This window comes from Mauremys mutica, chromosome 17 (genome assembly GCF_020497125.1).
Source record: "Mauremys mutica isolate MM-2020 ecotype Southern chromosome 17, ASM2049712v1, whole genome shotgun sequence".
In the NCBI taxonomy this organism is placed as follows: Eukaryota; Metazoa; Chordata; order Testudines; family Geoemydidae; genus Mauremys; species Mauremys mutica.
This window is the reverse complement of record NC_059088.1, coordinates 14,145,596-14,172,237: the sequence shown is the minus strand read 5'-3', so window position 1 is coordinate 14,172,237 and position 26,642 is coordinate 14,145,596. Positions and strand designations below refer to the sequence as shown.

General features: G+C 50.9%; 1 protein-coding gene and 1 pseudogene across 1 annotated transcript in view; both read left to right on the top strand.

The window, feature by feature from the left end:
* Window positions 1-26,642, top strand: part of LOC123352005 (guanylate-binding protein 1-like) — a 174,153-nt gene that overhangs the window by 36,775 nt on the left and 110,736 nt on the right. The window contains exon 4 of the mRNA XM_044991689.1: window positions 12,254-12,453. Within this exon, the coding sequence (XP_044847624.1) occupies window positions 12,254-12,453 (200 nt within the window). The remainder of the gene's footprint in view (window positions 1-12,253; window positions 12,454-26,642) is intronic.
* Window positions 14,550-15,269, top strand: LOC123351846 (annotated as a pseudogene).

Genomic DNA, 26,642 nt, shown 5'->3' with positions numbered 1-26,642 from the left:
TGCGGTTAGGTTGGATATTAGGAAAAACTTCCTAACCCCCTTTGTAGCAATGTAAGCCGATTACTACTTGTCCTGTCCTCAGTGGATAAGAACAATTTAGCACCTTTATAACAGCCTTTTACGTACTTGAAAACTGTTATCACGTCCCTACTCAGTCTTCTCTTCTCCAGACTAAACAAACACGATTTTTTCAATCTTTCCACATAGGTCATGTTTTCTAGTCCTTTAATAATTTTTGTTGCTCTCCTCTGAATTTTCTCCAGTATGTCCACATCTTTTCCAAAGTGTGATGCCCAGAAGTGGATACAATACACCAGCTGAGCCCTCTTTGGGGTCAGGTGCCTTATACTATTTTGGAAAGAAGGAGGCCTTCCCTCATAACTACTCCCTTAGGACATGGGAGACCTTGGTTCAAGCTCCCTCTCCACCTGAGAGGAAAAAGGAATTTGAAGAGGGCTCTTCTACCTCTCAGGAGAGTTCTATAACCATTGGGCTATGGGATATTCTGGTGTGATATTCAATCTCTCCAGTTAAAGCTATTTCATTCCCCGTATATAGTTAAAAAGCCATTAGCACAGGCAGTCTGGGTCTCCCACATGCTGGGTGAGTACTGTAACTACCAGACTATGGGGTCATCCTCAACCTTGTTTGAACTCTTTCTCTCTGGCTCCAGTGACTCTTTCAGCCACAGACATGTGCTTGGGACAGTCACTGGGGGCCCTCTCCAGAATAAAAAGCTGAGCATAGAAGCCACAGCCTTTAGGGGGTGGCCAAAAGGTACTGCCTAAGGGTGTTGGGGGGTTTGTGAAGATAGTTTTGTATTGTTTTTATTGATCTTAATGTTCTCCCATTTGTTAACAGTGGTAATATTTACTTGGGGACATCTTCAGGCAAGCTGTCATCTTTTTATGATTTTTGTGTTTTATTTTGTGCTCAGGGATTGGTGAGAGCAGTCCATTTGTTTTTTGTTAGTGTAAATGTTGCATAATTTTTTGCTGGTCTAGGAATAAAGGGAAGTGCGAGGACCCCCTCTACCTGTGTTATTTGTATTTTTAGTGGGTGAGTTGTGGTGTTGGTGTGATGGGAAGATGGATCCCCGGAAGAGGGATCCCCATAGGGAGATGCTTATGAGTGGAATGAAAGGAATAGGTGAAGCTGAGTGAGTGGATTTAGAGATACCGGTTAGGATGACTCTTTGGAGGAAAGATAAGCCTCAGTGGTGACAGAAGTACCTCAGGGGAAGTGCCTTTAGAAGATCTGCTGGGTCCTATTGTGAGAAACTAGGTGACCAAAGGGGTAGGATAATTTTGGTATTTGTTGAGAGAGTTTTTGGAAAATAAATACCTGATTTATTATGAGAATGCTATTGTGACACGCCATCCAGGCCTGGCACGTATTGCCAAGACCTCACTAGGTGCTGATGCAGGCCCTGATTTGGTACAGGTTGTCCCGCTGGGTAACCAGCAACCCACTAATCTCATGCAGGATGAAGGGGTGGTGCTGTAGCTATGATTTTTTTCATCATCCTTGCAGTGCTCAACATGGTCAACACATGAGCATTTGGCTGTGTTTGCTCTGTTAGTTGTTTTGAAGAGTTTGACATGTTCTTTATGGATAAGATAGATAGCTCTTGGCTGAGTTCCTTGGTTGTCCTGGTGGTGAGGGACATGGATCCTGATGGAGTGTTTCCCCTTGGCTGTGTTTAATTTAGTCACTGATAAGGATCTCTCTGAGGCCTACCACCTGCAGTCCCAACCCCTGCCCATTGTGCTTACTTACAGCAAATGCCAGGGCCAGCCACTGTCAATGCATTGCTTAGCAAGAGGAGGGTGCCAAACATTTTGAAATATATGAGGTCCTCCCACTAAGGAGGAAATCATCTCTTGATGCTAGGGTGCTTGCCACTTATCACACCATCTCAAATCTCCCTTCTTTAGGGAAGATGATTGAAAAAGTTGTGATTCTTTAATTCCAGAGGCATCTGGATGCAAGTGTCATTCTGCACAGGTTCTGACCTCATGAGGATCTAGAATGATCTCCTGCTTATGTTAGATCAGGCCTGCACAACTCGTAAAGCGGCAAGGGCCACATTACTCCAAAGAAAACAGCTGAGGGCCAAACCCCCCCGGCCCCATGGAAAATCCCCCCCACCAGCACCTCCCGGCCCCCCACCCCAGCACTGCCCAGCCCTGCAGAAACAAACCCGCCTTCCCCAGCGCTGCCCCAGCAAAACAGCTGTGGGCCAAAAAGGAAGGTTGGGGGTGGGGAGGTGATATTTGATTTTAAATCAACCAGGGGCTCTCAGCTGAAGAGGTGGCTGGGAGCCCTCAGGGGCAAATTAAAGGGCCCGGAGCTCCGGCGGCTGGGGGAACCCAGAGCTTTGCGGGGCTGGGGCAGGGATTTAAAGGGCCCAGAGCTCCTGCCACTGAGGGGTGCCCTGAGCCCTTTAAATCCTGTCCCCAGCCCATCCGTTGGAGCTGTGACCGGGATTCAAAGGGCTCTGGGCTGCCCGCAGCGGCGAGGAGCCCTGAGCCCTTTAAATCCCAGCCGCGGCTGGGAATCTCTGCGGGCAGCCCAGAGCCCTTTGATTCCTGGCCCTGGCTGAGATATAAAGGGCTCTGGGCTCCCTGCCGCTGCGGGCAGCCCAGAGCCCGCAGGGAGCCCTGAGCCCTTTAAATCTCAGCCGTGGCCAGGATTCAAAGGGCTCTGGGTTGCCCGCAGAGCACCGTGTGCGCGGGATTTAGAATCCCTCCGTGGGCCGCACAGTGAGCCTCAGCGGGCCTCATGCGGCCCACAGGCCGTATGTTGTGCAGGCCTGTGTTAGATCAAGGCCAGCAAACTATTCAGATTATGCTGGACCTGTCACTTCTCTTCATAAATTTGATCATGCATTATTGCTTCGGTTAGAGAGGGATACTTCTCATGTGTGTGGGACTGTTCATTGGTGGTTGCACTCTGACCTGGAAGATCACAGTCAATGGGTGATGATGGGCAACTGTTCCTCATTGCCAAGGGACCTGAAATTTAGCATCCTTCAGGAGCTAATCCTATCATCCATGTTGTTTAAGATGTATAAGCAGCCATTGACAGAGATCATAGTAAAGTATGGGTTAGGGCCCCATCAGTGTACTGCTGAAATATCTCTTGCTCCACGGAGCCTATAAGTTTGGCCTTGATTCTGGAGGGATGCCTACATAATATTGCTTGTTGGAGGGTGTCACGCTGTCTGGAGTGGCTCATGACTGTGAGTGCCTATCTCAGGGCAGACTGTCAGAAAACACAAAGACACCCCAAACTGGTGGTGTGTTCTATAATTAGATTTCACCAAGGCAGTGACATATGTGCACTCCTGAATCACTATACCAGTCTTACCATGGAGTCACAGACAGTCCCCTTAGACTCTCCAGTCTATCTTGCCACCCAGACAAACTGGACTTAGTGATAAAAGGTCACTTAAATAAAATATCACACCACATTTCAATTTCTTCCAGTCACAAGAGACCAGTCACTTACCCCAGATCAATTGGTACTTAGCTCTTTCACCAACGACAATGCCGGTAGCCAATATTGTAGTAAACTAACCAAGGGTTTATTAGATAAGAAAAGAAAATGAGGGTTAATGAGAGGTTAAATCAGATAAATCATATGCACAGGTGAGTCACGGTTTGTAATTCCAAGTGGTGGCAGTGATGTAATAAACTGCCAGTTTCCCAAGAGTCTTTTCAGGGTACCCGCATTGTCTCTGGGGCAGAGCCATCCTTAGGATTCATGGGGCCCTGTGCAGTATTGTTAAACTGGTGCCTCTATGCCCAAGGGCAGCCCGGGCTCGCATGTGTGTTTTAGATATGGGAGGTCTTTTGAAGGATTTATTTTAAAAACGATATGTCTGAAGATCCGAGCATTTAAGGCTAAAGATGAATACTCAGATTGTGCATCTAAAAATCTATGCAAGGATTTTTTTAGAGATGTGATTTTATAATCTTCAGCAACACACTAATGAAATATTTTTAAAGCAAATTTTAAATAAGGTCCTGTTGACTAACATGTTCTTGAGTAAATATAATAGTGATGCACAACTGTTCTTGTCAGTAAATTCAGAAACTGACAGTAGATACTTGGGTGTTGGCAAATGCCTGTTAAATGGCTCCATTACCACTTGAATGGCTCTTTAACAGTCTCAGTGTTGTGCTAATAGGTGTGGAAGGCTGGAGGCTTTTTCACTTTGAAGTACTAGATCCCTTCTGGAGGAAGATTCTCCAGGCTGCAACAACTAGCTTTGGCCAGAGAGAAGTGTTGTTGGACAGGGACCATTTTTATGAGATGACTCACTCATCCTTGATGTCTGCTTTGACTGAAGTGGGTCATACAGAGTAGAGATAAAAAACTTGCATCATTTTTACCACGCCCTATCTGTGTGTTGGACATGGTTCAGGAGTGTGGATTCCAGCTACACAGTGTGCATTGATGTACCTGTATTTATCCTGTGACAACCTGGCAACAGCAGCACATGCCCTCATGATCTCAAGGCTCAATGTTGGTACTTCCCTCTTCATGGGATATGAAGGAGATCCCTCACTGCAGGTGCCCACTTGTGGGTAGGTATGGGCTTCTTTCCTGATGCTCCCTGTTGACAGCCCTTCAGTGCTTCAGCCTCAGTCAGGTCAAACATTTCTGCCCATCCCTTTCAGGGTATATAAACAGTCCAGCAATGGAGTAGCTCTGTTGGTTAGGTGAAGGGTTCCAGATCTCCCCAGTGTCAAGGTCTTGAGCCTTCCATCTTCAGATCCTTCTTTCCTCCAAATTCCCCTTTTCAGGGGTGGGCTTTCTGCCTTCTGCACCCCCTAGAGGTTAGCAGAGGAATCCAGGACCACCCGCTCCACTGGCTTCTGAATCATGGCCCAATGGTTGGCATCTAAATCCTGCACCCCAATGAAACTGCTGCCTCATTTCCTCCTAGTCCCCTCTTTCCTAACAGATAAAGTACAAATATCAAATAATTGAAACCAAAGGTGTGACCCTAGAAACCCTGTATTCACCCTCTACACACAACCACAATAATATTTGTACAAAATATACTTTGTGAGATATCGTATAAAAGCTAATGACATGCTGGTTATTAATATCAGTGTAAAATGCACATCAACCTTATAAGGGAAGTAATGAATTCCCCCTGGGTGATGTTACTAGGACATGTTTAAGACAAAGACAGTTTAGCGTAGGTGAAAGTGCTAAACAGGTCTGTCCTAGGCCTGGTCTACACTGGAAAATTAGTTTGGTTTAATTATGTCAGTCAGAGATGTGAAAAATCCATTCACCGAGCAGAAAAGTTAAACCGACCTAAGTCCTTGTGTGGACAGCACTAGGTCGACAGAAACAGTCTTTCATTGACCTAACTACTGCCTGTCCAGGAGATGGATTATCTGGAAGAGAGATCCCCTCCCACTGGCACAGGTAGTGCCTACACTGAAGTGCTACAGTGACGCAGCTGTGCTGCTGTAGTGTTTTAAGTGTAGACAAACCCCTAGTTCTAGGAATGTGAGTTTACCTCATTTTAGATATTAGCAGTAAATGAAGCTATAAAGCTAAACCAGAGGGGGTTATCCTATCCCTGAACTTGAGAAACCGAGAATTAACAGGGCTCCTGCCTCCCAGAGAGACAAAAGAGACTAAATCCCCAGGATACCTTCCTGACTTGTAAAATTAAGAAATCCCTTTGGGAATATAAGGAACAGAGAGAAACTCCATGTTTATTCTTCATCTTAAGAAGACAAAGAAACTAAGTGATTTGATCTCTTTGATGGCTCCTGTCCAGACCGGCAACTAAAATGCAGAAAGGAGACTGGCGGTGATAAGAAACCACTTTGAACAAAGCCTGTATCTTGCTAGATTAAGTCTAAGGCCTGGTCTACACTGCAGGGGAGGGGGGTCGAACTAAGGTACGCAACTTCAGCTACGCGAATAGCGTAGCTGAAGTTGAACTACCTTAGTTCGAACTACTTACCGTCCTCACGGTGCGGAATCGAAGTCCGCAGCTCCCCCATCGACTCCGCCACTGCCGTTCGCGGTGGTGGAGTTCCGGAGTCGACAGGAGCGCGTTCGGAGTTCGATATATCGCGTCTAGATGAGACGCGATATATTGAACTCCGAGAAGTCGATTGCTACCCGCCGATCCGGCAGGTAGTATGGACGTACCCTTAGACTTTTAGATGCATGTTTCACACTCATTTGCTTGTAGCCATTGTGACATTCGCCAGGGTATAATCTGGACTGTTAGACAACTGTTTCCCCTTAATTCTCCAATCTGGGGTGCACCCCTGGCCCACTGACAGCAGCCTCCAGCATGCAAGTAACCTACAGATATATACTGAGGGCGATTCCCAGCCACTCAGGAATTACATACAGGGCAATACCAGCAACTTCCCCGTCCCACACTTGTATCCCATTAATGTACCCTCGTGTACTGTCCAGCTCTCTACTGGGCAATACAAGCTCATATTTTATCAAAGAAAATGATTATGCACCAGCCTTGTTGTCCCAGATGGAGTTTCCCCCCCACTTCAATCCAAGACACACTGGTTTAGATAAAAACAATGAAACAAGTTTATTAACTGCAAAAAGATAGATTTTAAGTGATTACAAGTGATAAGGCATAAAAGTCAGAATTGATTACAAAAGAAAAGAACAAGATAAAACCACTAGCTAATTCCTAAACTTTTGCAAACTAGATCAGATTCAATTTTTTTCTCACCACACCAGATGCTTCAGGCAGTTCTCAGTTCACAGACTGAATTTTCTTTCAGCCTGGGACCCCTCCCTCAGCTGAGAGTCCTTAGGTATTTATTGATATCCTGGGTAGAGAAGCAGGAGGTGAAGAGGCAAGGAGAGGCAGCTAGAGACATTTTCCCCCTCTTATTCTTCAACGCCTTGTCCTGGAAAAATCCTTGCTGGGTCATGGGAGCAGGCAGTTCCATTGTGTATGTGAGCTCCAATCTGTCCTTCGGATGAATAGTAAATTTCTTGTTTACACCCCCTCCCCCATTAGTGAATGTCCGATTACACCGGTAATGGCTCTTTAGCACTTTGCTGGCGTGCTAGTATGTCCTTGTCTCTGAGAAATTGACTTGTGGTTGTTACCCAGAATTACAACGTAAATTAACAAGCTGTGATATACTGATTCTTTAACAGAGCAGAAAACTCAGTATCTTCTGTGAACACACCATGTTAGGGGCTGGGCATTGCAGAGAAACATCTCTGAGGCGCTCAGGGGCTGGAGTCTGCCTGAAGAGCCTTGAGGAGTTTGCTGGTGAAGCAGACAGGCTAGTGTGGCAGGCAGGGTCACCTGAGCACAAAGCAGCTGCTTAACCCCTTCCCTGCTGGTTCAGAGTTTGTATACCTCATCAGAGAAGTTATCAGCAAGGCTGATCCACCACTTGCAGCTGGTTCACATGCAGCAGCACAATTGCTCATGGGATTGTTAGGATCATATTCAGCCTCTTTTGTGTGCTTTGCATTGGCTGCCTGTTAAGAGGTGGATTCAATGTGAATGAGCTTTAATGGTTTGTTAATCTTTGAATGGGTCTGACCCTGACTCTATCTGAGACCCCATCCTGGAGCCTCCATCTGATGGGTGCCTGTGCTCACATACCACCCAGTGTTCAAGGGTTCCACCATCATGCCTGAAGTCTGCAGGCAATCCAGTGTATGCCAGGAAGAACTTGGGAGTGAGCAAAATACAGGGAAGAGGAGATGAAGGGGAAGCAGACACCACAGAGAGCGCAGAGCCCCAGCTGGCACCAGGATTCCCACATGCACTAACAGTGGCTGAGAGGATCATCCTGTTTCAGAGGAGGGGCAGTGTGATGATTCTGCTCGGCAGCAAACTCATCAATGTTCTTCTTTGACCCTCCAAGAGTGGGAGGTGTGAATGAGAACCTAAGGGCCCAGCTGAGTTTTGTTGGTTTGGATTTGGAGGAGAGGCCAGATATTAGAAATGGTATGTAGGACATAGCAGTGAGATTTGAACATGGCCTGGATATATGAATCTAGAGAGGACTGAGTCAAAGATAAGGCACAGGTTATATGGACCTGAATGACTGGGAAGATGGTGCTATTGTCCACAGTGACAGAGGGTGAGGAGAGAGCCTGGAAGGAAAGACTGAGTGCTCCACTCTGACTGTTTAGTGTGGATGTCCAGGTCTCAGCTCAAACTCGAGGTCAGAGAGACCAGCTGAGATTTTAGTTTGGACAGAGGGAGATGGGTCTGAAGCACATCAGTGAACCTATGAATCACCAGCAGAAAGATGATAGCTAAAGTCATGTGTTCAGAAAAGATCACCCAGAGATAGGATGTAGAGGGAGAAGAGGGGCAAGGATGGGGCAGGGACCAGAAGCATAACCATGCACACGGGGTGGGAAAATGGCCCCACTCTCCCGGCGTGGCAAGCCGCGGGGTCTGTGCTCCCGGGATGGAGCGCCTGGCCGAGTGCAATGAGATGCCAGCCTCTCCCCCGCCTTCCTCTTTCCCCTCCCCTCCTCTCCCCTTCCCCGGAGCCCTGCCTCCACATGCGCAGCACTCTGGGGGACGGGGCTGTGTGTTCCCGTGGGGCAGTGTTTGGCTCTGCGGGGAGGTAAGACACGCTTGCCGCCGCGCACGCAGCGCTCTGAGGGGCGGGGCTGTGCGCTCTGCTTGGAACCTCATGGTAAGCAGTACAGGGCTGGGGGGGTTGGATAAGGGGTGGGGGCAGTCAGGGGACAGGGAGCAGGGTGGGTTGGATGGGGGTGGGCTCCCGGGCAGGGTGGTTAGTTGCGGGGGGGTCTCTGGAGGGGGCAGTCAGGGATTAGGGGAGGGGTTGGATGGGGCATGGGAGTCCCAGGGTCTGTCATGGGGCGGGGGGTGGATAGGGGTCAGGGCAGTCAGGGGACAGGGAGCAAAGAGGGTCCTGGGGGGGCAGTTAGGGTGGTGCACTCTCTGGAGGGGGTGATCACAGGACAAGGAGCTGGGGGGTTGGATGGGTCAGGAGTTCTGGGGGTCCAGTCAGGGGGCGGGGGTGTGGATAAGGGTTGGGGCAGTCAGGGGACAGGTAGGGGGTAGGGTCCAGTCTGGGGACAAGGAACAGGGAGGCTTAGATAGGGGGTGGGGTCCTGGGGGGCAGTTAGGGGCAGGGGTCACAGGAGGGGGTAGTCAGGGAACAAGGAGCGGGGGGGAGTTCTTAGGGGGGCAGTCATCCAACCCTCTGCCCTGAGCCCCCCTTCCCCCACACCCAGCCTTCTGCCCTGAGCTCCTCATCCCTGCACACAGCCCAGGCCCCTGCCCTGAGCCCTGTACCTCCCTCATACACACCCAGACCTCTGCTTGACCCCTTCACCCCCAAAAAACCCTAGCCCTGACTCTGGCACCCCAACACATACCCAGCCCCCCCTGCCCTGACACCTGCATCCCCCACATACCCAGCCCCCAGCCCTGACTCCAGCCCTCTGCCCCCGGCCCTCTGCCCTGACTCTTGCACCCCCCCCCACATACCCAGCCCCCTCACACCCCATGTACCTGCAACATCCCCACCCCCTACCCCGAGCACCAAATGGGAGCTCCTGCACCCCCCCCACCACATTCCCACCTGCACCCCTCACATCAAATGGGAGCTGGCCAGGTAAGTGCCCCACACCCAAACCTCCTGCCCCAGCCCTGAGCCCCCTCCCTCATTCTAGCTCCTGGCCCGACCCTTCACCCCCAGCCCTGTGCTCAGTGCACTCCCACCATCAGCTCAGTGCAGAGAGGAAGAGAATGGGTCAGAGTCAGGGAGAAGGTAGGTTCCCACTCTATGTGGGCAGGGCTGGGACCCCAGATCGGCAGCAGGCTGAGCGGGTCTGGCAGCTGGGATCCCGGCTGGCAGGAGCCGGCTGATGGAACCCCTGAGTGGCAGTGGGCTGAGCCGCTCAGCCCGCCACCGGTCTGGGGTCCCGGCTGCCGGCCCCTTGCCAGTCAGGGTCCTGGCCACAGGTCTCGTTTAGCCCATTGCCAGTCTAGGTGAACAGAACCCCAGGCCAGCAGAGGGCTGAGCGGGCCAGCGGTGTAAGATCAACATTTTAATTTAATTTTAAATGAAGCTTCTTAAATATTTTGAAAACCTTGTTTATTTTACAATACAACACTAGTTTAGTTATATAATATATAGACTTATAGAGAGAGACCTTCTAAAAAACATTAAAATGTATTGCTGGCACGTGAAACCTTAAATTAGAGTGAATAAATGAAGCCTCGGCATACCACTTCTGAAAGGTTGCCAACCCCTGAACTAGAGAAATGATGACGTGGATTCACTGAACAAAACTTTGAAAGTATGATAGAGATGTAGGAAGAGATATGTGAGAGGACAGAGGCCTGGTCTACACAGAGATGTTCCATTAATTTAATTAAAATTGGTTTAAAAACAGTTTATATAAACCAGGGCAAACTCCTGCATGGACATTCCTATATTGATTTAAAACTGCTGCTGCCAAGCCAGTTATCCTCCATTCTGTATTTGTGTATTTGGTTTTTCTTCCCTAAGTGTAGCACCTTACATTTGTCTTTGTTGAATTCCATTTTGTTGACTATAGCCCAATTCTCCAGTTTATCAAGATCTCTTTGTATTTTAGCTCTGTCCTCCATGGTGTTGTCAACCCCCCTCTAGTTTGTGTCATCTTCAGATTTGATCAGTATGCTCTCTATACCTACATCCAGGTCATTAATAAAGATGTTAAACAACACTGGAGCCAGAACAAATCCCTATGGATCCCCACTTGTGACCTCCCTCCAATCTGAGATCATTCCATTATGGCATCCTTCCAGGGCAGCCAGTGAACAGAAACAAGGGGAATTATCACAAAAAAGTCATTCCAAAGTTGGGTCAAGACTCTCTTCCTGTCGGTCTGTGGCCGTAAACTGAGTTCACAGGCAATAGAGGGGAATTGTTCCCTTTCTAGAAGAATCAGCATCTGGCCCTCCCTTCCCTCGGCGAGGGGTCATCAGGCAGCGGTCATCTGGGGAGCTCCAGCTTCAGGCAGGCAGCCTCTCTTCAAGAACTGAGGTCTGCTCTGCTCCCTAGTTCTCTGTCTCTTCATCTCCCCCTTCCAATCCTGACATTCCTCACAGGTGTGATGGTGCAGAACCACCTGAGCCCCCATTAGCCCTTTAACTCTGAGTTGCTCAGTGTGGGGTTTGCAAAGCCCATCACAGAGGAGAAGATGTTAAATGACTTGCCCACATGAAGACTGTTTTGAAGACCTGCTGGACAGTTATCTGTATTGGGGCTGTGATGGGATATTGCCCTTTGGGGGCAGATTTATTTCTATGTAATATAAATATTGAAAACTGGCTGGTGGGAGCCAGTCAAATAAGGAGAGAAGCTGGGATACATTTCCTGGCTCACAGTCAGTCCTCTCTTCCATCACTAATCAGATCCAGGACAGTTGTGAGGCACTGACCCCAGCAAAGGAGCATTGGAGACCTGCTGTTCAGGTAACACAGCAGTGGGGTTTCTACTGGCCACAGCTGAGGTCAAGAAGAAGTCTAGGTGCTGCTGAGGAATCACTCCTCTTTACTCAAAGCAGGCAAGTCAAGCAATAAACTGAGCATCCGTGTCCGAGTTGGGTATGGGCAGGGGTGAGCTCCAAGCGGGAGGAAACATCTAGGGGAAATCCTGGCCCAGGTGACGTCAATGTCAAAACTCTCACTCATGTCAATGGGGCCAGGATTTCACTCCTAGTCCATAGTTAGGCTTAATCTTCCCTCAGGGAGTCCTAATCAGTCTCGCCACCATCTGAATACTCAGACAATCTGTGACGGAGCTTTCCCTTCTCTCAGGAAGCCCCTTGTCTCACTAGATGGTCGTGAGATTCCCCAGCTCCCTCTATACCTCTAGGGGGGGTCATCTTGTGTCTTCAGGATAGATCATTAATGCCTTCCTGGCCTGGCCTGGATGCAGTGTGGGGTTTGTAAATGCCACCACAGGGCCCAGAGAGTAGGGGGGAAGGGGAGTGTGTGTGTGTGTGTGTGTGTTGCAGCTGCCACTGGTGCACAGTCTGCGAGGGGAAGGGGTGGTCATCAGTGCACAGGGAATGACAGACTTGCCCTGGCTTCATGGGAGGCCTTCCAAAGCACAGGATGCAACACACACTCCGTGCATGGCTGGGACTGGCCATGCTGCTTTACTCCCGGCCTCTGTCACTAGCCATCCCGTTTGAACCTGTCTGGATTCCTTAGCTGCCTGGTCAGCTTCGTGTCTGAGCTCTCTGAGCACATAAAGGTGAAAGCTGATGGGGAGGAGGAGGACGACTCTGCTTTCGACACAGAGTACATCAGCTTCTTCCCAAAATTCATCTGGACCGTGCGGGACTTCACCCTGGACCTGGAGATTGATGGGAAGGAGGTGACGGAGGATGAGTATCTGGAGAGAGCGCTGATGCTGAAGAAGGGTAAGTGCTCTGACGGGGCTCAGGACAGAACTGCTGGCAAGGGAATCAGAAGGCACAGTACAGCAGACTTTGCAAGAGGGGAGGGAGAGGTGATGGAACCACTCAAAGTTGATGGTCTTTTCACCTATACCAGGTCAGGAACAACTATGGTTTGTGTAATTAGGCTATAGTAAAGATGGCTCGGTTGTGAAAGTTGACATCTGGCATAAAAATGGTCCCCATTGAAAACTGGGCTGTAGATTGTGGAAAAAATAGTTTTCATATGATGGTGTCATGAGTGTTTGAAGCTCACACAGAGCTAGACTGTGCTCTGAGTTAAACCATTTCTGAACGGGTGTAATCCCTTTGATCTGTATATCTGAGTAGCTGTGGCAGATGGTATACATATATGCACTACTCATACCAAGAGACCGCCTCATTTGTAAACTCTGACACTTGTGGTGAAAACTTACCAGCATTTAAACCTTTGTCAATTTAAACTGACTGAAAGTGGCATTTCAACCTTCAGCAGTTAAACACCTTTTGAGATCACTTCAAAAATAAGCTTTCATATCTTTAAAATTATTGGAGCAATTTTTGTTGATACCAAGCTTGATGTTTGTGTGATGACTGGTCATCAGCAAGGAGTGAATTTGGGATGTCTAGATCTAGACACATGAGCTTTTATAGTTTGACCTAAAGGGCCAGGCTGTTAGTTTGGAGGCAGGACATAGGAATAGAGGACATAGGTCTGAGTCATGAAGTCTAGTCCGTGGCCATCTCAGGCAACCGTATCCTATAATCCCATTCAGACTCAGTAGCCGACTCATACATTTCTTCACTTGAATCACCCATGAGAGGGGGGCAAATGCCCTTTTGGATTAATGTGGAATATATTTAGGTCTTGTCTGGATCTAGAAAACAGGACAGATTTGAGTTTTCTAGCTTCAGACATGTGAGTGCATGGCATTCATTTAATTAATAGACTCATGTACCTTGGGACCTTTCTCCTCCACAGTAAATGCAGAAACTCTCCATGAGGATGCTGTCCTAGAGGGACCCACTGTGCATGATTTGCCCCAGGTAGCATCCTTGCTGGAGTCCAAGGTTTAAGACACACTACATGAACACCTCCTAGAGCGCCACAGATACTGTGAGCCCATCTTCCCTTGAATATCTTTCTGTCAATATTGTGATGCTCCCAGCAGTGACGCAAGAGCATGAGAACCAACAGCTGGGCAGACTGTTAATAACCAGGGCAGTGACCCCTAATTGGTTGTGAATTCTAGACTTACATTTCACCAACCAAGTGCAAATTCCTCAGGCATTCTAACAGCCAAAACACAGAATCACAGTTGCCTTGAATTCTGCAGTCTCTCTTACAACCCCGGGTGAGCAAATCTCTGTGATAGATGGCCCCTTATACCAAGAATAAGGGCACGTCTTCACTTGCAAAGTTCAGCGCTGGCAGTTACAATGCCACTCAGAGAGCACAGAAGGAAAACCGCTGGTTTTGTGTTCACACTGACAGCTGCCTGTGCAATAGCACGTTCACATTTGCGGCACTTACAACACTTTTTGGAGTGGTGCACTCTGGGCAGCTATCCCACAGAGCAGCTCTTTCTCTTTTGCCGCTAAGACTTGTGGGAAGGCAGAGGGAGTCACGGGGCATCCTGGGTCCTGTCCCAATGCTGATCACAGTGGAACACTACTGTTGGGCTTGGAAAACAAGCCTTGAGTGGTGGGATCACATCATTATGCATGTCTGGGATGACAAGCAGTGGCTGCAGAATATTTGCATGAGGAAAGCTGTGGGATTGATTGTGAGATGCTGAAGGCTTCTGGATTGAGAATTGTGTGTGAAGGGCTGGCTTTGGGCTTGTTCTCATTGGCCAGCTAATTGTGAATAGGTAGACAGGTGTGTAGAATGATAATTACCCTATGAGTTACAGCTGCGGCTGTGTGGGTTTAATTAACTAATTAGCAATTGTGATTGCTTATCATGTTGTATATAAGAGCATGCTGGGAATGAATAAAGATGGATGCATATACACACACTCTCTCTCTCTGCTTGGACTTCGTTCCTGCTCTTGCGATGCAACAAATGGTGACCCCGATGTGATACAGACTTACAGTGCAGTGAACTAGTCAGAACAAGCTGGATCATCATTGAAACAAAACACAGTGAGAGAAGTACAGCTGTGGATGCTTCTCTTTTGAAGGTAATCATCAAAAATGAATTTAAGGAGCGTTACTCGCTGAATCCAGAGTATATAACTGATGTTGTGTATGAAAAACCTTATATCACTATTGAACTGAAACAAAATGTTTCCCAGAAGTCTGCCAAGAGTGTGGATATATCTGACGTGGCTTACTACTTTGAAAAAGATGTCAAAGGTGACTCACACTACAGATAAACATCAGTGAAGAACCTCTAAAATTTGATCAAGCTCTAATCTACTATGTTGATGAAAAGCCCCCAGAGTTTTCCATGAAACGTCTGACTGCTGGTATTATTGCAGTCATTGTAGTGGTGGTACTAGCAATTGTTGCTGGAATTATTGTACTGGTTATCACTAGGAGAAGGAGAGGAAAGTATGAGAAGGCTGAGGCAAAGGAAATGAATGAAATGCAAAAAGAACTAAACCCATAACTGAAGTCACTAGAAGACAAATCGTGAACTATCAAGAAGGCAAACAGAACTAAAACAAGATAAGTACTAGTACCACTGTTGCCAATCTTGAATGAAGATAGTGTTGGTGGCCTGAATTGATAAAAAGAAAAAGAAGGACGCGCCTGAAGTCCCAGCGTTGAGCGGCCGGAGGAGAGAGAGAGAGAGAGAGAGAGAGAAAAAAAAAACAAAAAAAAAACGCACGGCGTCCGAGCGAGCAGCTGAGAGCTGCAGGGCGTCCGAGAGAGGAGGCGTGCCTGACAAGCAGCTGGGAGCCGCAGGGAATCCGAACGAGCGGCTGGGAAGCCGCGGGACGTTCGAATTAGGGAGACATACCTGACAAACGGCTGGGAGCCGCAGGGTGTCCAAGTGAGCGGCTGGGAAGCCGCGGGGCGTCCGAAGAAAGGAGGCGTACCTGACAAGTGGCTGGGAGCCGCAGGGTGTTCGAGTAAGCGGCTGGGAGCCGCAGGGCATCTGACAAGGGAGGCACACTCGAACCAAGAAGTGAGCAGCTAATATGGGAACTGCTGCGTCAGCAGATTTGATACACATCACGGAGCGGTGGGGAGAAAAGTTCCCCTCTCATGTGTTATCCCGCCTGTTGCGGTGGGGACGAAGAGGGGGACTTTCCGTTCAATCGAGTAGTAATACTGTTTGGGAGCGGTTGGGCTGTGAGCTCTGGAAATTAGTGGCTCAGGGCGATAAGAAGGTTTTCTCCCTGAGTCCAGTATGGCTCACCGCGCAGAGACGATTGAAGGAGCAGTTCTTACAGCAAAAGGTAATGGTGGAAGCTTATCAAAGAGATGCAAGTTCACAGGACCAGCTGATTAGTGAATTAAAATCTACAAAGAAACGGCTGGATTTGGAAGTGAAAGAATTAAAACGGGAGTTACTGAAACTTCGAAGTGAAAAGCAGTCCATTGATGTTGAATGCTCAAGACTTCAGAAGGAAGTATCCCAGGTTCACCAGCAGATAGTGGAGTTAGAAAGCCACCTCCAGTCAGTGCAAAAAGAACGGGATGCACAAATCGCTGATGGAGGAAATAACCAGGTTTCCCATGAACGGATTCAAGCTTTGGAGATAGAGCTGCAGGCTGTTAGCCACAGTAAGATGATGTCAGAGAAAGAGCTGCAAGAAGTAATTTCACTTACCAGCCAGGAGCTTCGAGAATCTAGGAGAAAGATAAAACTTTTGGAAGAAATAAACAAGAAGTTGGCCCTCGAACTGGAACATGAACGGGGGAAGCTCACTGGTTTTGGTCAGTCTAACATTGCTTTGCGAGAGCACAGCACCATCCTCGAAACAGTACTAGCAGAGAGAGAGGCAGACCTGGTGCAGCTGAATCTCCGGGTTCAAGCAGTCCTAAATATTCAAGCTTTACAGACTGCCTTCGAAAGAGAAAAGTCAAACGTTAATAACCTTCAAAAGCAGGTTGCGGCAGCCAAAGTAGATGCAGCACATAACCGTCGTCATTATAGAGCTGCGGTTCTTGAGCTGAATGAAATTAAGAAGGAGCTACAAGCCAAAGAACTACTTGTCCAAACCCTTCAGGCTGAAGCAGACAAACTACACGCTATTATTGAATGTGCTCATGCCTCTTTTAAGGCGCTCCTTTTAAGACAAAAAGGGGGGATTTGCAGTGAGCGGGCAGACGCCTTGGATAAGACGCCTGCCGCTCGGTTGCTGCAAGCTCTTAATTGGTTACATCTTGGTAAAAACAGCCAGGTGCCCCCCGCGATTAAACATGTCAACGGGATGACTGGGGAAGAGCAGGGTGCGGCCCCCCGACCCTCGGTCAAATGGTTTGATTATCAGCAGCAAATATGGAAAGGACCAGTTGACTTGCTAACGTGGGGCAGGGGTTATGTGTGTGTTGCCACTGATGCGGGTCCCAGGTGGATGCCAGCGAGGTGGGTCCGGCCTTGGTTGCGTCCTCCGGAGTGACGGCAGGCAGATGCGGAGGAGCCTCACGAGACGCGCTCAGATGTCGCGGAACCAGAGCCCCCGGAGGAGAGCTGTTTGTTAGCTCTGCCAGGACTTTTTCTGTCTGATCCTCCATGAATGAATTACTCACTTGAGATGATTTTTTGTGTTTGACAGAAAATCTGTGTGGTACCATGCAATTATTATTTAGAACTAAGATTTATGTTTTATGTTCCTTGTTATGTTTTGTGTTGTCTGTTTTCTGGCCAGAATTGTTGTTGTATTGTCATGTGGTTTGATGTTTTTTCCTTAAGACCCCCCACCACCCTCAGTGTCAGTTTGATCACCTGACAGCTGAGGGATGTTTTCAAAAAACAAAAAGGGGGGGGGGTCCTGCAGAGGTTACATTATTTGTTTATTGTGTTTTGTTTAGTTCGTTTGATGTTTTTGAAATTATATGTTAAGGATTGAATGGTCATATAGGTTGATCTTATAAAGTTTTGTTTATGATAGGTTATAATGTTATGCTGTTATGAGTTGCAAATGTTTTATGAATAACATAATATTTGATTAAGATAGATTGTGGTGTTATGCTGTTATAAGTTGAAAATGTTTGGTGAATGTTTTTATCTTGTTTTCCTTTTCCCTTTTCTTTTGATTGTAAATAAAGGGGGGAGATGTGGGATTGAATGTGAGATGCTGAAGGCTTCTGGATTGAGAATTGTGTGTGAAGGGCTGGCTTTGGGCTTGTTCTCATTGGCCAGCTAATTGTGAATAGGTAGACAGGTGTGTAGAATGATAATTACCCTATGAGTTACAGCTGCGGCTGTGTGGGTTTAATTAACTAATTAGCAATTGTGATTGCTTATCATGTTGTATATAAGAGCATGCTGGGAATGAATAAAGATGGATGCATATACACACACTCTCTCTCTCTGCTTGGACTTCGTTCCTGCTCTTGCGATGCAACAGAAAGCCACATTCATGGGACTATGGGATGAGCTCACCCCAGCCCTGCGATGCAAGGACATGAGAATGAGAGCTGCCCTGCCGTTGGAGAAGCACGTGGTGATCACACTGTGGAAGCTGGCTACTCCAGACTGCTACTGTTCAGTCACTAATCAGTTCAGAGTGAGAAAGTTGACCATTGGAGTCGTGTTGACGGAAGTGTGCAGGGCCATTAATTGCATCCTGCTCCGAAAGACCATGACTCTGGGCAGCATGTGTGATGTTGTGGATGGCTTTGCACAAATGGGCTTCCCTAACTGCAGAGGGGCGATAGATGACACACACATTCTAATTCTGGCACAAGACCATATAGCCACCGAGTACATTAATGGCAAGGGGTATTTCTCAGTGGTTCTCCAGGCACTGGTGGATCACCGTGGGCGTTTCACAGACATTAATGCAGGCTGGTCTGGAAAGGTGCATGACGCATGCATCTGTCAGAACACTGGCCTGTTCAAGAAGCTGTGAGCAGGGACCTTCTTCCCGGACCAGAAGATCACCATATGGGAAGTCAAAATGCCCATTGTGATCCTGGGAGACCCTGCCTACCCCTTAATGCCGTGGCTCATGAAGCCTTACACGGGGCAACTTGACAGCAGCAAGGAGCGGTTCAACAACAGGCTGAGCAAGTGCAGAATGACTGTTGAGTGTGCTTTTGGCCATTTAAAAGTCTGCTGGCGATGCCTGTATGGGAAGCTGAACATGGCCAATGACAATATTCCTGTGTTTATAGCCATGTGCTGTATGCTCCATAATATTTGTGAAGGGAAGGTGAAAGCTTCACTCAGGGGTGGACCGCAGAGGCTCAGTGCCTGGAGGTTGAGTTTGAATAGCCAGAGACCAGGGCTATTAGAGGGGCACAGCGCGGGGTCATAAGGATCAGGGATGCCTTGAGGCAGCAATTTGAAGCTGAAAGCCACTAATATTTGCTGCTGTGCTTGTAATGCTAGGAGGTCATTGGTGCATGTAGAGGTGGGTGGGACTCACCTCTGCGGCACCTCCTGCTTGTTGTCTCTGGGAATTAGCTCACCAGTCTCTGAAGCGCCCTCTGCAGGCCGGTGTCCCGCTTCCACTTTGCCCCCGCCCAGCCCAGCTTTGGTTTTTTGGCCTGCCCCGCCCACCTCCCTTTGCAGCTTTGTTTGTCCCGCCCCAGCCCTGAAGCCAGCCCCTTGGCCCCTCTGCCCCAATCCCAGCCTGGTTGCTCCCCTTCCTCCACGGCCCCTCCCCCTGATTACCCCTCCCCTCGTGCACCCATGGCCCCATCAGTGTGCTTGTGCTTCTCCCCTGTTTAAGTTGCCCCTCTTGCACTGCACCCCCCATTGCTCTTGTTTCCCCTCCCCTCCCCTAGTGCAGCTAGAGGAGCCGGATTTCAATCCTCTGTCGGTGACTGAGCCCCTCCCCACACACACCGAGTCCTTGATACTCCCCTTACCTGCCCCCCCCATTTTGGCACCCTTCTCCCTGCCCACAGCCTAGCAGGGAGGAGTGGGTGACCTGCTTCCCCCCTCCCCCTTTCTCTGGTGTTTTCCCTCCCTCCCTACTCATCATGGCGGGAGATGCAGCGGGCGGGACCCCTGGGACAACGCCTGTCCCTCCTCCCCCGCCTGCTCCCCCCAAAACCTCCTAGTCTCGACCTCAACCGCCACTGCCGGACCACCTGCCACCACTCCCGCTGAGGCATCGGCAGCGGCGACCGACGGGGTGCCCTCTGCTGATGCCATGTCCCTCACCCCGTCCGACTCTGGGGGAGCCCCCCCAGCTGGCGGAAAGGGCCAGGGCAAGGAGAAGGGAAAGGGCCCAGCTAGGAAGACTAAGCCCTCCATGGCAGAGCCTGCCACCGCTGCCGCAGCCCCGCCACCAGCTGCGGCGTCCCTCCCCGCTGTCCCTTCCACCAGCTCTGCGGGTGCCCCTCCCTCGGCCCCCAGAGCATATGCCCAGGTGGCGGCAGCCCCCCCGCCTGCCGCTACGTTATCTCCCCTGACCGCCGCCTCCACTACCATCTACAGCAGCCGAGTCCCCTTCCCCACCTTGACCAGGAAGCACGGCGTCCGTTGCCTCCTGGTGCCCGCCTCGCCCCACGTGGAGACCTACATGCGGGTGTTGGCGAGGGTGGTCGGGCCCACGGCCATCGTGGCGGCCTCCAAGATGTACGGCAAGGTGGTTTTGTTCCTTGCCTCGGAGGCCGCCACCCAGCAGGCAGTGGAGAAGGGCCTGGCGGTGGGGGGCGTGTTCGTCCCCCTGGAGCTGCTGGAGGACCTGGGTGTCCGTGTGGTCCTGACCTCCGTCCCTCCCTTCCTTCCCAATGCCGCCCTGTTATCCGCCCTCTCTACCCTGGGGAAGCCCATTTCCATGGTGAGCCCTCTCACCTTGGGCTGCAAAGACCCCACCCTCCGTCAAGTCCTCTCGTTCCGCTGGCAGGTGCAGCTTCAACTGCCGCCGGCAGCGCGTGGCGGAGAGGCGCTCGAGGGGTCTTTCCTGGTCCCCTATCAGGGGGCCCATTACCAGGTGCACTACTCGACGGGGGAGGCCCAGTGTTACCTCTGCCAGACGACAGGGCACGTTCGGAAGGACTGCCCTTTGGCCCGGCACGGAGGAGCACCCGGGACCCCCAAGCCGCGGCAGGGTGCCGGCCCCGTCATCGCCGGCGCCCCTGGCTGCCCGGTGCCCGGAGCCACCCCTCCTCCTCCTCAGCCCATCACTGCTCCTGCTCGGGCCTCAGGGGTACCTCCTCCAGTGCGCCCAGCCGAGCGGGAGAGCCCTGCCTCTGCTGCCTGCGCTCTGGCAGGGCCTGTGGAGGAGGGTGCGGCAGGGGTTCTGCCGGGTGTGGGAGAGGGCTATCCCCAGGAGGACTCTTCCCTCCCTCCTGCTGTCCCACCAGTGTGTCTCCAAGCCCCCAAACTGTCTTCCCTGCCCCCCGACCCAACCCTTGTCGACCAGCCCGTGGGCGATGCCATGGAGGGCTGGACCCGGGTACAGGGTAAGCGGGGCAAGCAGAAGGCTCGGGCTCTGCTCGTGCCACCTGAGGGGAAGCCCCCTGCAAGACGAGAAAGGGGGCTGCAGACACCGAGCCTTCCGCCATGCCCACGGGGTCAGCCCATCTGCCAGTGCCGGCTGGGGAAGATGTGGCAGCACCGGAAGGTACCACCGTCCCTCCTCCGCAGTCCCTCCCTGCGGGGGCTTCCGATGAGGCCCCTCCTGTTCCCTTGCCGCCTGTGCCCCCTGCAACACCTGAGGTGAACGTCGCCTCGGGTGCGAGTGGGGAGGACCCTGGGGTGGTGGGAGGTGAGCTCCCTTCTATCTTTGCGGAGATCGAGGCCCTGGGTCTGACCCCGGTCACCCCGGGGGAGGACGACCTCCTGCCAGCGGGCCTTGACCTGGCTGACCTCACCCCAGCTTCCCCTTCCCTGAGGCGACGGCCAGTGCCTCGTGGCAGGGAGATGAGCTATCAGGGGTGTCCCTCGGTGGTGCAGGGCAACAGAGTTCCTTCCCGGGCGGGGGCCCCACTGAGGGTTCTGCATTCCTCAACGCTGAGGCCGCTCTACCTGCTGTTGAGCCCGAGCTGTGCTCGCCTTATTGCCGCAGAAGGGGGACCTCCGTGACTTACGGAATTGGCGTCCCATCTCACTCCTCAGCACAGACTACAAGATCGTAGTCAAGGCCATCTCGCTGTGGCTGGGGGCCGTGCTGGAGGACGTGATCCACCCAGATCAGACCTACACCATCCCGGGCTGTAGCATCTTTGATAACCTGTATATGGTCCGGGATCTCTTGGAGCTTGGGTGCAGTGATGGTCTGTCGTTCACCCTCCTGTCCCTGGATCAGGAGAAGGCATTTGACAGGGTGGACCACGGGTATCTCCTGGGCACTCTGTGAGCGCTAGGCTTCAGGTCCCAGTTTGTGGGTTTTCTCCAGGTGCTGTATGCTTCCGCAGAGTGTCTGGTCAGGCTCAACTGGACCCTGACCGAGCCGGTCAGCTTCGGGCGGGGAGTGCGGCAGGGGTGCCCCCTCTCGGGCCAGCTGTAGCCCTGGCGATCGAGCCCTTCCTCTGTCTCCTCCGCAGGAGGTTGACGGGGTTGGTGCTTCGGGAGCCAGAGCTGCGGCTGGTCCTGTCTCGACTTGGTGCGGGTCGAGGCCTGCCAGGCCATGTACTCGGCAGCCTCCTCCACCCGGGTCAACTGGGTCAAGAGCTCTGGCCTGGTGGTTGGGGACGGGTGGCAGGTGAGCTCCCTCCCACCCGCGCTTCAGGCCATCCGGTGGAGCGCGGGTCCGCTGCTCTATCTCGGCGTTTACCTTTCTGCCATGCATCCGTCTCCGCTGGAGAACTGGCAAGGTTTGCAGGGCAGGGTGGCCGAGCGGCTCCAGAATTGGACAGGACTCCTCCGGTGCCTTTCCCTCCGAGGGAGGGCACTGGTGCTCAATCAGCTGGTCCTGTCCATGCTCTGGTACCGGCTCAACACCCTGGTCCCGGGCCCGGGTTTCCTGGCCGACCTCCGGAAGGTGGTTCTGGAGTTCTTTTGCCAGGACTGCACTGGGTCCCTGCAGGGGTGCTCCTCCACCTGCCCCTGGAGGAGGGAGGGCAGGGTCTGAAGTGCCTGCACACTCAGGTCCACGTCTTCCACCTCCAGGCACTGCAGAGGCTCCTGTATGGTGCGGGTAGTCTGGTGTGGAGAGCCCTGGCGCACGCCTTCCTGCGCCGCTTCCGAGGGCAGCTCCTTTATCTCGATCCGAGGGGTCTTCCGCGAGACCTCTCTGGGCTGCCGGTCTTCTACCAGGATCTCCTCCGGACCTGGAAGCTGTTCTCTGCAACCAGGTCCATGGCGGCCACCGAGGGGGCAGATCTCCTCGCGGACCCCTTCTACACAACCCCCAGCTCCGTGTGCAGATGGCAGTCCCCCGCGGTGCACCAGAGGTTGGTCCTGGCAGAAGCTACCAGGGTCGGAGACCTCCTGGACTACAACTGGGGAGACTGGCTGGATCCCCTGACGCTCGCTCGGCGCATGGGGCTCTCCAGACCTTGTACTACCCGGCGCGAACTACAGGAGGCGAAGGCCGCTTTGCCGCCCGCCGCTCGGGCCTACCTCGACCGGGTCCTACGTGAGGGCACGCCCTGCCCACCCCCCACCCCGAGCCCTCTGGCCCTTTTCATCGGGCCCCTGCCCCGTGGACCTGACCGCCCCCCCCGCCCCTTCTCTGCAAGCCGGCTGCACGATCTGCAGCCGGTCCGTTTCCAAACCGCGCCAAGGAAACATCTCTACACGCTCATGCTCCACACCCTTCACTTCCTCGCCCTCGTGTCCCGCCCCGACACCAAGTGGTGGGACCTTCTGCCACCTTTGGAGGGTGAGGAGCCCCGGTGGGCCAGCCTCTACTCCACCCTGGTCCCGAGGCCCATCGGGGATATCGGTTGGCGGCTCCTCCATGGGGCCGTGAGCACGGGCATGTACTTGGCGCGGTTTACCCCTGTCCCAGACATCTGCCCCTTCTGCGGTGTGAGGGAGACCCTGGCGCACATTTACTTAGAGTGCGCCAGGCTGCAGCCCCTATACCGGCTCCTCACCAATATCCTATTGTGTTTCTGGTTGCACTTTTCCCCTCACCTCCTTCTCCATGCACTCCCTATCCGTGGCCCCACAAAGTCACGGGACCTCCTGGTCAACCTCCTCCTCACTCTGGCTAAGATGGCCATCTACGTGACCAGGGAGAGGCGGTTGGCCAACGGAGACTCCTGTGACCATGGGGCTTGTTTCCGGTCCTTAGTCCGTTCATGTATCCGGGCAGAGTTCTTCTGGGTGGCATCCGCTGGCTCCCTTGACGCCTTCGAGGAGCAGTGGGCGCTGTCCGGGGTTCTCTGCTCGGTGTCCCCATCAGGCTCCCTTCTTATGACCCTTTGACCGCACTCCTGTCCCTGTTCTTTTATTAGTTGTCCCCCGAAATTAGTGGGTTTCTGAGGCCCTGTGGATCCTTTCCTTAGGCTGGGGGGGGGTCCTTTAGCATTGGGCGGGCTTCCGCCTGCCCAGTTTCCTGGAAACCCAATAGATACAGTGAACATGATGCAAGCAGGGGCCTTAACATAATTTTATGTTGCTTTACAGTGCTCTTTTTGCTTTCAATTAATAGAATAAAGATTGCAAACAAACACAATTATTTTATTAAAGGACAACAACTGGAGGAGAGAGTCAAACGAAAAAATTCATCAGCATGGAGGGGGAGGGATGAGGGGAAGATCTACAGAGGAGGAGGGGTCCTGGGACAGCTACAGATTTGTGTATGTCCAGGGATCATACCCAACTTTCCCCTTTGGAGTATGATGCAGCGGATGCTATACTTCAGCAGGGCCAAACTGCAGAGGGATGGGTGTTGAGTGCAGTTGGTAGTGGGAGTTGGCAGGGCTGGACTATGAGCGGGGAGGAATGCAATGCTGTGGGTACAGACTGGAGCCGGGAGGTTGATAACAGTGAGGGGAGGGCACATGGGAAAGAGTTTTGCAACAGTGGCTGCAGGGGAGGGCGGGCACGAAGTTGCTTGGTTTGAAGAGCTAGTATCAGCTGGAGCATGTCTCCTTTGCATTCAGTAACTGTTAAGAGCCATTCCCTGGCTTCTTTCTGGTGTACTGCGTTCTCCTTTTGGTCCCTCTTCACACTGTGGTGCCACTCCTTCAATTCCTTTTTCTCTGTGGCGGAGTGCATCATAGCATCACACAGAAAGTCCTCCTGCGTTCTTGATGCTTCCTTATTCTTCGCAACCATTCTGCTGCCAATAACAAAGAGGGAGGCTCCCGAGGTCATCTCTGTGAAGTTTAAACGCAACATTTTACAGAAGCAGTATTGTTTGCAACACAGACAACACTGCTTCAGTACTTTAAAACGCAGCCAGTACTCACACACCCGTCACTAACTGGCTGACCCCAGGCAAGCACACATAAGCTACAAGACCCCAAAATGGTGAGTAGCCGCAGGGGCAGGGTAAATCACTGTTCCCAGACCCTGCTGTACACTGAGAATGTGGCTCTTGGGCACTTGGGGAGAGCCAGCACCATAGGGTGGGTCTGATCATCATTCCTGTCCCCACAGTTTCCAGAGACCCCAATAAAGGAGAACTAACAACTTAAAATGCCTTGTTTAAACATTTTAAGTAACACTTTCAAAAGCATGAACAGCAAATGTAACTTTTCTTATCTGTATAGTAAACACTGGCATTTTTATCTGTTTGCATAATCAAAGTGGTGCTTTCCGTGCCTTCCTGGTTGCAAAGAAGGTCCACAGTCTGGGCCAGCTCATGCTCTATTGAGATGGTTACAAAGCCGACCAGCCTCTCCTGTGTCATTGTGGAGCGTAGATGTGTTTTTATGAACTTCAGCTTGGAGAAGCTGCGTTCTCCACTGGCAACTGTTACAGGAAGTGTTAGAAGTATGCACAGGCAACAAAAGCATTTAGCATACAACATCCCAAATATACTGCTGTGTTCCTTGAGCTGCATGAAACATTTTTCAACTGACTGTATTTCACAAATCGAGCAGCTGGTTAAATAATTCAACTTTGAATTGTTGTTTGGGGTTTTTTATAGGATTATCCCATGCCTTATCATCAAAAATGTCTTCTTCTTCGGTGACTCTTGTATTCTTGAATGGCTGGGGAAATAGCTTCAGTGTGAAGTTCCTGTGCCAACTTCAGTGCACTCTTCAGAACGTTTTGAAATACCTCATCTGACTGGTAAGACTGTAGGTATGACTTTGCTTTGTCCAGTTGTTCCATTGCTCCAGATATATCAAGGTCAACACCTTGGAGTCTTTTGCTTACAACATTTATTTCAAACACCATGTCATGCCACAACACTAAGCCACACAGAAATTTGAAGTTATCTATGTTTCTGGTGATTCCATTTCCCTCTGCCACTGTTCTCCCAAGAACAGTTCCTGTCATAGCATTATCCTCCATAATGGCAACTATGACATCATCTATCTTCCCAATTTGGTGTTTGATAGGCTTTATCACCTCCACTTGATTTTCCCATCGTGTGGCACTGAGTGGTTTCATGTCAGAGAGGATGTTCCCAGATGTTGCTTCAAAATTTGCCACCGATGAGTTGATGCAGAGAAAAATACATAGATGCTTTGAATTACATTAAAAAAATTCAGCAGCCTCACTAGAAGCTGATGCTGAATCACTGACCACCAAGTTCAATGAATGAGAACTGCATGGGACAAAAAAAGCTTGAGGGTTTAACGCTTGGATCTGTGTCTGCGCTCCTCTGTTCTTTCCTCTCATGTTGGCACCAGTATCGTAGCCCTGACCTCTCATGTCAGCTATCACAATTCCCGTATCTTCCAGCTTTTCAAGAAGCACATTTATAATACCAGCAAAGAGTCCTGTGGCACCTTATAGACTAACAGACGTATTGGAGCATGAGCTTTCGTGGGTGAATTCCAGACTAACACGGCTACCCCTCTGATATTTGTCATACCAGCTCCTGTAGTATCATCAATGTCAATAAATATTAGAAAATGCTCTCTGACAGTCACCATTGCAGGGACATTTTCACTAGGTTCTGTTATTGTTACAAAACGCACCATTAAAGTCATTTGTTCCATATGGCTGATGTCAGGTGTGC